The following is a 9984-nucleotide window of genomic DNA, read 5'->3' on the forward strand; positions in this document are numbered from 1 at the left end:
CAAACAAACAATCAAGTATTTCCTCTTTGTAATATTAGTATAGATTACAGAAGATTCTTAAGTTGGACATGATTATACGGAGTTAATTATTGTTGTCACAGCACGTAGACAATTTAGAAAATACAAATTTTTAGTAAGAATAAATAGAGATCGTTCAATTAAATAAAATTCTAACGATCAAAAATGGGAGTAAAAAGTATCGATTGTAAAAATAGTAATATAAAATGGCGAAAGTAATATACGCAGAGGGAGACTTTGTACAAAAGTCGATTGCTTGGGTACCTCTGTCCCATTCGTGTTTCAACCGTGAATCAGTTGTGTTTGCATGGCTGTGTTTCGGTTTGAAGGGTGGGATATGGCGTGATTTTACTGGGTACAGAGGAATAACACCTGACTCCTTAGGAATGGCAACGCATGAGGGGTATCATGGGCGAAACAGTATACTCGTTATGTCCATGGTACTGCTCATAGCTATAGGCGACGGTTACCACTTTCCATCAGGTGGGCCGTCAGCTTGTTTGCCATTCTAAGTTGTATAAAAAAAAATATGCAGACAATACAGGTGACTGATCATACTTCTCATTTTTGAAATCACTTCAGAACCTGAGAGCCTAACGTTCACTACGTCTAGTATTTGATTGAGTGGCAAACTAAATGTCAGTCAGTCATCCTTACCTATAAGTGCTGAGGCGCGTGGATATTAATAAAACATTCTCCTCAGTTAGTCATGTCTATTCTTACTATTTCAATCGAAATTAACATTTTAATTAACAAGGTCTCTCTTTGTCTCGCAGAAACAATGTTGCCAGCTTATAAATGTTACCACAAATCCTGGTTATTGCGCTTTTAATAATTTCTCAATATTATATATATTGCCCTTACTAATATTATAAATGTGAAAGTGAGTTTGTTTGTTAATTGATAGTGCCTTAACAACCTAAGTAATCACTATGAAATTTAGTATACATGTACCTCCTCACTATATGAGATGAAATAAGATATAGTTAAAATGCAGCATTTTAATTCAGTCACTAAATAAAAAGTCCGCGTAGTCGAGCTACGCGGACGAAATCGCGGGTAAAAGTTAGTACTACATATTAGTATTATATTATGTGTCTATACTTACTCATTTAGGCTGTTATTATTAGGCTGCCATTTATTTCGGTCAATCAAAATATCCCAATTGTGTCAAAAAAGTTGTGGATAAAAGTTACTAACTACTTAACTAAATAATCACATACCTAGAATATGCAGTATTATTTGCAATTATACAATATTTTATAATATATTGCATTGACTTTTGCAACATATGTACATAATTAATTCTAACCTATTGCAATGCCGTGTTACATCTCGCCTTGTCCCGCATCAATTAACATCCTGTAAAATATTTGTTTAAATTTCTAAACATTCCTCTTCGTTAATGGGTTTTGTTGCTAGACGTATTACAATCGCTTCATATCTCTCTCTCTCTCTCTCTCTCTCTCTCTCTCTATATATATATATATATATATATATATATATATATATATATATATATATATATTAAGAATGAAGAACTTTAAATACATATTATTAATCATCAATTTTTGTGTCTATTAAATAAAGAAGTTTACATTTTTATTAACAATTTCACATCCATTATAACTGAGAATATCTAAAAAGAAGATTATTTTTCACTTGCATATAGTGTTTCAATATTAATTTTAGATTGGTCGTCAACTATTCATTGCTGAATATAGGCCTTCCCCATAAAGGAAGTTTTGACAGTAGGTGACATGCTTGGTAGGCGGGTTGACAATCGCAGTTGGGCTTTTCTTTTGTCTCAAGAAGGACACTGCTGCCCATCCCTCTAGCCTTAAGTCCCTTTATTCGTCTCTTACGATACCCATGGGAAAGGAAGAGGTGGCCTATTCTATGCTGGAGCTACACGGACTCGATGACCAATAGTAAGTACAAATAAAAAAACTGATTGACTGAATATTTCCATTTATTAATAATTTCATTTATAAAGTATCATTGTCATCATCATACCAGTCTTTAACTGTCCACTGTTGAACATAAGCCTCCTTGAGGGGTTTTGCCAGTAGTTGCCATGCTTGGCAAGCGGATTAGCAACCACAGTTAAGCTTTGGAGACGTTTTAAGAGAGACGTTGCTGCCAATCCCTCGCCCTTTCTTACTCTTATAACATCCATGGGAAAGGAACGGTGGCTTATTCTATGCTCGGACCACACGGCTATCTATAAAGTATATCTGTGATATTTTTAATAAAATTTGGTTACCTTTTCATTAAGTTCTATTAAAACAGACTGTACGTAATAAAATTATCATATCAAATATTTAGTTTCCGTCAATTTCTACTCTTGTATTAATGAATCACGTTGTGATATATACTTCTCTGTATATATAATATAAAAAGGTAATTCAACATTCAAACTCACTAATATTATGTTATAAAAATGCCCATTTCTCTTAAATATTCCCTTTTAGATTCATAAAACCATTTAGTACTTACATTACGCATGCTTTATAAACTGTTTCCAGCGGCCGTAACCATAGTCGTAAACATTTACAGCGCTGGTTTCTTGCTGGGTAACTTTCTTTAGAACTTTTAGAAACGTTCCGAGTTTGTTTAATTATTTCGCTTTTAAATATTTTAATTCTGAATACACAAAATATTCTGAATTTTAAATATCGCAGTCTATTGCTTGCTTTGGACTCGTAGTTTGTTAAGGTAAGGTTTTTTTTTTAAATTTGATTAAAAAAGTGTTGGGCATGGATAAATTGATTACTTTTAATGCTAGCTAATAAATATGTTCTGCAGTCGTATTATGAACTTTTAAAAAACCAGTCAAGTTCCAGGCAATTCACTTTACGGCCGTAAACTGCCTTGTTCTTTTTCGTATTATGACGTACAAAAAACAATCCGACTTCTGCCTGGATAATTTGTCTATGGCTGGTTATTCATTTACACTCCATTCGTTCAGAAACAACACAAGAATTTTTACGGGAAGTTACGGTTTTTATGTTCACATAGTTTTGACATGGTAGTGGTTAAATAAATATAACGAAAATGCAATTATTACGATACATTATTAGATAGATAAATTTACGTTATTAATTAAAATATTCTCGTTATCTTTTTGAACGTTTCGAATTATATCTTAGAATGCATTTCGTGCACATTTTCGAACGTAGCTACATGACGTTGTTGATCCACTTAAAATTCCGCGCCGAATCCACTTGAATATGAATTTTTTGAAGTGGAGTTTGAAACTGTGAAACTATTTCATTACTTGGCTGCATTCCAAATAGTTCGAAGTCAGTTAATTTTTACAAAATATTTTTTGTTTATCAACAAGAAAAATATATATCATGGCGTAAGTGTTTTTAGTGTTTTTCTACATATATTGTGTGCTAAAAAAATGCTATATTAAATTAATGTAAGACTTAATTATTTTAATTAAATCGCAGATCAACTTCTGCTGAAAATTCTCACACACGTCGTCGCGTAACGTACCGGCAGTTAGAAATTCTGTGGGAATTTTTAAATTCCAATAAGGACGTGGCTGTCGGTTTTAATAAATCTGCCCAAGCGCGAGAATACGCAAAACGTATGTGGGAAGAAGTCGCAGAAGCATTAAATTCATTGGGAGAAGGAGCTTTTAAAGACTGGAAAGGATGGTCAAATGTAAGTATTACAAAAACTTATTGTTTTTAATTTTTAATAACAAATTATAATCAACTTATATAATATCAAAAATATATTTACAGTATTGGGTGGATTATAAAGCTAAATTAAAAAGAAGAGTTGCTGCAGTACGTCTGTCTCAAAACCGTACTGGAGGTGGACCTTCGAATGTTCCACCCTTGGATGCACTAGAACAAAAGTTCTTGAGCATTTTAGGGGCAGGTTTCGGTTCGGGCTTGAGTAATGTACAAGTCGACCCATTTCCAAACGTAAGTAAATTGTAGGAATTTTTAATATAAATTCTGTGTTCACAATAAGTCTCTTGCAAAGTAGGTAAAGAAAAGTAGAGTACCAGAGGCTTCTATGTTTTATATAATTTTATGATTCATCACATGCACATAAATCAGTTTTAGAGAGTAAACTTTTAATTCATATCTACCATCTGTAAGTCCTAATAAATATTTATTCTTTCTCCTAAATGGCTGACACTTTCTGCCTATTTGATATTTTATTTATTTCATTTGGAAGCATACTATCTTAATTAATTAACAATATTTAACCCTTAAAAGCCTGATTTTTTAAATCAAATTAAAAAAATATAAGTGTATCCTTTACTGTGTTTACTAATGGGGAAAAATAGTAAAAAAAATTCAAAACGATATTTTTATATTTTTATTTTGAAAAAAACTGGTAACATGTAAACAGCCAAATATTAAAATAAAATCGATTGTAGGCGCCCAATATGATTTATAATACCGGTATCAAATTTGAAACTTCATGTATTTAAGGGTTAAGAAATACAATTACAATAATAGTTTCCTTTATTAACATATGACCCTGACCGAAATTACCATAAATTATTCAATATTATAATTATATATAGAATAAATTGCATAGAAATGAAAATAAATTTATATTATTTTCAGATACCAAGTACTAGTGGCACTGCATTGAGATCAGAACCTCTGGACACCGACTCTGATGCAGTAATGATTGAGATCACTGCATCAGAGTCAGAGTCCAGAGGAGACATACATATAACAACTATAGATACACAAAACACAGGAACTGAAGAGCTTCCACATCCTCAAATAGAAGAAGTTCCTACAGAAGCCCCTCCGTCTCGCCCGACACGTCGTAGACCAAGACAACAGAGAACTGTTAGCATGGAGGCAGCAAGGAATGCTTTAATAGATGTTGCAAGGTCACGACTAGAAGAACAAAGAAGACAGACAGCTATTATGGAGCAAATGCTCAATACATTAAATAGGATAGCTGAATCAATTAACAGGTAAAACAACAACATTATTTCAGTATTTTCATTGTATAATTTTTTTTTTTTAATATCTTATATTACTTTTTCCATATTTTATATAATATATCTAAGAGAATATTTGGTGTTTATTACAAATTTATGGAGAACATACAGTAGAAATATACAAACTCAAACAATATTTCTGTTTTGTTATATCAACTAAAATTCTATGAATATAAATAGACTTTTTATCAGAGTAATATAATTATATTAAAAATGCAATTAGAAGTAATAAACTATTTATATAAAACATTTAAAATTAATGTTCATTCTATAAATGAAATAAAAAAGAAATTAATAAATATGCTAAGAACTAAAATGCCTAATGTCTACTTCTCAGAGTAATCTATATTTTTTTTTTAATTTGTAGAAGCTCGAGAACTCCAGAGGCGAGAAACGAGGGCGCGCCTGGCAGCTAAACCTTCATTTAATTCTACACTTGAAGACTGAGACAGATCATGGTGAGCATGATGGAGCTGCATTGTGCCCTCTGATGTAGCATCTTCATCAGTGAGTGTCGGTGCTGGTATATTAGACTTTACTGTCATATTATGCAATACCACACAAGCATTCACTATAGATGCTGCCACCTCAGGGGCATAATGAAGTACTCTGTGTACAAGCAGGCAACGGAATCTAGCTTTCAAGAGTCCAATTGTCCTCTCAATCACATTTCTTGTCCTCACATGTACACTGGTGTAATGTGCTTCTTGTGACCCTGGGACAGTATTTGTAATGGGAGTCATCATATACTTTCTAAGAGCATATCCTGAATCACCTAAAAATAAAAGTAGCATGTTAATAATACAAAAAAAAAAAAAAAAATCTTTACAAAAAGTATTAAAGTTCTAAAATCAGTAATGAGTAAACACAATTTTAATATTTTTATAATACAAATCAATTCTCACCAAGTAACCAAATGGACTCATTTCTGCTTAACTGTTCTAAATGCTGTCTTAGGGGATGATTTGTCCAAATGAAGGAGTCATGAGTAGCTCCTCCATAGCTGGCATCCACACTTATAATTTCCATGTCAGCATTACTAATCTAAAATGTTTTTTTTTTTCAGATTAATAACATGACAGAAGAACATAAATCTTAAGTTATTAAAATTGTATATGAAATAAGTATATTAGTCAAATATTTAATTATAAGTGTGATGTAAATTATATGTATTAATAATAAAATTATTGTTTAATGTGTTTTATAAGTTAGTATAATGTATATTTAACATAACTGTAAATTTTAATTTTTGTTTTATAAATGTAATAAAGCTCATATGAATTAATTTAGTACATTTATATATAATCACAAAATTAAATATTGGTGTGTATAAAATTTAATGTAGTGTAATTGAAATCAACAAGCATCAAACATAATAAATTAACATACCAACTGTACATTTAGCGAATGATACTGTTTTCTACAGTAGTATCTCTCCTCGTTCTCAGTTGGGCGTACAATTGCAACATGTGTACAATCGATACACCCCAACACTCCTGGCATTCCAAATTTATTATAAAATCTATAACAAATTATTAGGTTCATTCTTTAATAATTCCTTTTGAAAATACTTTTTTCATTACAAAATATTTTCTAGTATGTTTATAAGAAAAGCTATTATTATAAAAGAGATGTGTTCAGTAATAATGGATAGAAGGAATAGCTTGTATTAATAAATCTTAGTTATTTTTGTGGAGGTTAATACTTTATTAATAATATAATAAAAAAATACCTTATGATGTTAGCTCTTCGCTCCTCTGACGTCCTCGGAAATTTAATATATTTTGCCTGTATTTCAGGCAAATTTAATAATTTTGTAATTTGTTTTATTATTATAGAAACTGTAGGTTGGGCGATAGAATGGCCAGCAATATCGCCAATTGGGCGTTGATAAGAGCCCGTTGCGAAAAACGACAATGCTACCAAAACCTAAAATAGAAAAAAGTTGACAGTCAACTAAGTCACAGTTAATTTAAGAAAATATATTAATGACAATATCATCATAATAAGGTAAAAGTGTAACCTTAGTCTCCAATGTCAAATCTGTGGACTTTGATGATCCTGCCATATGAGGCCTAAGCTCATCGCAGAGACTGTATACCAAACCTTTGCTAAGACGATATCGTTTTATAAATTGCTCATCGTCAATATCAAAGGGATTGGATTGGTCTCGCAATCGTCTTCTTTTAATTTTTCGCTGTTCTGCTTCATACATAGCGTCCATTTCCAAAAATTCTAAAATTTCACCTTCATCAGACATACTGAACTACAAACACTTAACAAACTTGAACACACAAACTTAATAAATTAGAAACAAAAAAAAAAACACTTCAAATCAATGCAAACTGAATACAAATAAGTCTTTCATATCTAGAAAACACACAAAACAATTCAAAAAAAGGCACTTGAAGACGCCGTAAACTGAATGGTTTGTAAACAAGTTTTAAATAGTCAAATGACGCGTAGAAATGTCAAATCAGGAGCTCGTAATACGAAATAACCAGCCAAAATACGGGCAGATGTCGCTCAACTGTCACGTGACCGCTGACTGGCTGGTTTGTAGCGTTCATAATATGAATTAGCAAGGCAGTTCAATTTACGCCGTAATCTGCCTGGAAATAAGAGTTCATAATACGGCTGCTGGTTATGGGAAAGGAGTTAAAAAGTTAAAAACTATTGTAATACATTTTACCAGACCTATCTAGTACTATACAAGAGGGGGGGAAGGGATTATTAGTAATGGAGACTGAGAATCCCATTGCTAGCAATATACAGGTCGACCTCCTTGCGGTTCTCCCCAGAAACTATCATGGTTAATTCCTGATGAATTCATCATGATGGGCTAACTGACCTGTTTTCAGTCTCATTTATCACCCTTCACTGGTGCTCCGCCAGCGTATCCCGTTAGTGCAGGCGGGGTTACCATACCATTTTCACCCATTAAAAATAAGTACTATATAAGGTGATGGGAGGGGGAGGGGTGCGTGATTTAGTATCCATTGTTAGTAATACAACCTATCAGGTCGATCTCTTTGGCAACCACGGTGTTTGGCTCTTAGTATTGGCGTGAATTTACTGGGTACAGAGGAATAACATCAGTCCTCAGGAATGGCAACGCATGGGGGGTATCGTGGGCGAAACAGTATATTCTGTTATGTCCATGGCACTGCTCATATCTATAGGCGACGGTTACCACTTTCCATCAGGTGGGCCGTCAGCTTGTTTGCCATTCTAAGTTGTATAAAAAAAAAAAATAGTAAATTCGCCACATTAGATCAACTGACATGATTTTCGTCTCATCATTAGCATAGTATATTATCTATGTTAATGGCGATGTTAATTACACATCTATAATCCTATAATTAAATAAATACTACTTCTAAATACGAGTGTAACACTAATAAAAATAATACTGATACTAGAGTTTCTTTTGTTTCAACTGAAATAAAAATAGAGACATTACTGGTTCACGGCAGAAATAAATAAGACCGTGGTACTAACCTGCCCGAGGGAATTACGGAAAACTCTAACACCATTTCACATAGTCGTTTGTTAAATAGTGTAGGAGTGTATTTCGATTTATCTTAGCATAAATTGCAATTTGGACATTTCTCTTGTATAAGACTATGTATGCATAAGAAACTAATTATCATTAATAAATTAATATGTCAACGATCTTCATGGTTATATAACAATCATAGTAATTGCGGTATCGGTAACCGCTGGCAGCATATCAATAAAACATAAAAATTGAGGACGAAGGCAGGTCAGTTAGTTCATCGAGTATTCTGATACTTCCCTATGGTTGACTGGGAGAGAATTCTTTTAGCATCAAGTCCGCCATGTACACATATTTGTACTAATGAACAAATATAAATAAATAAATAATTTACCAAGAATTAACAACAATGACAGGGGGCACCACATGGATGTCGACCTGACAGAGTATATTACTAGTAATGAGGCCGCTAGTCCTCATTACTAACAAGCCCTTCTCCCCTGATCTTCATGTTGTAGTGTACGCAAAAAATAGATAATTGAATACCAATAAATTAAAATAGAATCAATATGGTCGTAAACTTTACCGATCACAAGAATTATTATCAAATTTAGCGAAGATGTGACATCATATATTAACAACAAATTTTAAGACACTAACAAGACTGACTTTAACAAGACTATCACGTCATCTTGTTTGCTATAAACCTAGCTAGAGGACTTTGATGTTGTATTCTTCATAATATTTGAAACAAACTCAAATAAGCTACGATATATTAAAGGCGTGGCAAGATTTTTGCTCGGAATCACAAGGGGATAAGACGGATAAGCCTGAGGTGACGAAGGTATAAGTCCGTTTCCCGAGTCGTCGATACCTAAATCCCATTGGTAATTTTGACACACTGTCTCGCTATTGCAGGGAATGTTCTTTTTTCCTAATGAATTTAACTTGGACACAAAAGTCGTGTTTGTTAGATTATCATGTTTTTGTCATCAAATAATTGCAATTGTATGGATTTATTCCGATGATTTCGAAATATGGAATATAGTAGTAAAATTTCATAATACAAACACATTAATTAAATGTCTTCATTTAACAATTACAGGCTTTAATGGTGCTCTTTTTTTACTTATTAAGTGAAAATTTGCCAAATTAACTCGACGCTTGTACTCAATTTGCCTCAAACAGCAATCCTATTTGAATGTTGAGTAGTTATTTATTTAGATAGACCATATTCTAAACAAAAGCATAGACCATATTAAAAAAAAAAGATCCATATAATTAAAAATTGTGTTTTACAATTGTGACAACACCTGTTATTTTGATTTATAAATTAAAGTAGTAAATAGATTTTGTTAAAATTTCTAAGGACCAATCTGTAAGTATATCCTTTCAAATGTATACATATATAAAGAATTTTTCAAACCGGTTTAGAACTGCCACAGTTATGGGGTAACAAACATAAAAAGTACAA

The 9984-nt window shown here is 32.4% G+C and overlaps 2 protein-coding genes across 2 annotated transcripts; one reads left to right on the plus strand and one right to left on the minus strand.

Moving 5' to 3' along the window:
* Positions 1-2825: 2825 nt before the first annotated feature.
* LOC113511006 (uncharacterized) lies at positions 2826-6405 on the plus strand. The gene is made up of 5 exons (XM_052895034.1): positions 2826-3693; positions 3777-3962; positions 4620-4984; positions 5379-5469; positions 6078-6405. The coding sequence occupies exons 1-4, from the start codon at positions 3619-3621 to the stop codon at positions 5425-5427; spliced, it is 675 nt and encodes a 224-aa protein (XP_052750994.1). The 5' UTR covers positions 2826-3618; the 3' UTR covers positions 5428-5469; positions 6078-6405.
* Positions 4351-7649, minus strand: LOC128200721 (putative nuclease HARBI1). The gene is made up of 5 exons (XM_052895033.1): positions 7035-7649; positions 6744-6940; positions 6401-6533; positions 5917-6055; positions 4351-5786 (listed from the first exon to the last, which is right to left on the minus strand). Exons 1-5 carry the CDS (start codon positions 7269-7271, stop codon positions 5368-5370), a joined length of 1125 nt encoding a protein of 374 aa, XP_052750993.1. The 5' UTR covers positions 7272-7649; the 3' UTR covers positions 4351-5367.
* Positions 7650-9984: the final 2335 nt, after the last annotated feature.

Source organism: Galleria mellonella, unplaced genomic scaffold (genome assembly GCF_026898425.1).
Source record: "Galleria mellonella isolate WM207_F2 unplaced genomic scaffold, CSIRO_AGI_GalMel_v1 utg26198, whole genome shotgun sequence".
NCBI classification, from domain to species: domain Eukaryota; kingdom Metazoa; phylum Arthropoda; class Insecta; order Lepidoptera; family Pyralidae; genus Galleria; species Galleria mellonella.

What these genes read in the sequence shown, in the direction of transcription:
- LOC128200721 (XM_052895033.1), bottom strand. Translation starts at nt 7,271, where the DNA reads ATGTCTGATGAAGGTGAAATTTTAGAATTTTTGGAAATGGACGCTATG. An exon ending in ATTTGACATTGGAGACTAAG is followed by an intron (nt 6,941 to 7,034) that starts GTTACACTTTTA and finishes TTTCTATTTTAG; the next exon opens with GTTTTGGTAGCATTGTCGTT. An exon ending in CGAAGAGCTAACATCATAAG is followed by an intron (nt 6,534 to 6,743) that starts GTATTTTTTTAT and finishes AATTTGTTATAG; the next exon opens with ATTTTATAATAAATTTGGAA.
- LOC113511006 (XM_052895034.1), top strand. Translation starts at nt 3,619, where the DNA reads ATGTGGGAAGAAGTCGCAGAAGCATTAAATTCATTGGGAGAAGGAGCT. An exon ending in ACTGGAAAGGATGGTCAAAT is followed by an intron (nt 3,694 to 3,776) that starts GTAAGTATTACA and finishes ATATATTTACAG; the next exon opens with TATTGGGTGGATTATAAAGC. An exon ending in ATAGCTGAATCAATTAACAG is followed by an intron (nt 4,985 to 5,378) that starts GTAAAACAACAA and finishes TTTAATTTGTAG; the next exon opens with AAGCTCGAGAACTCCAGAGG.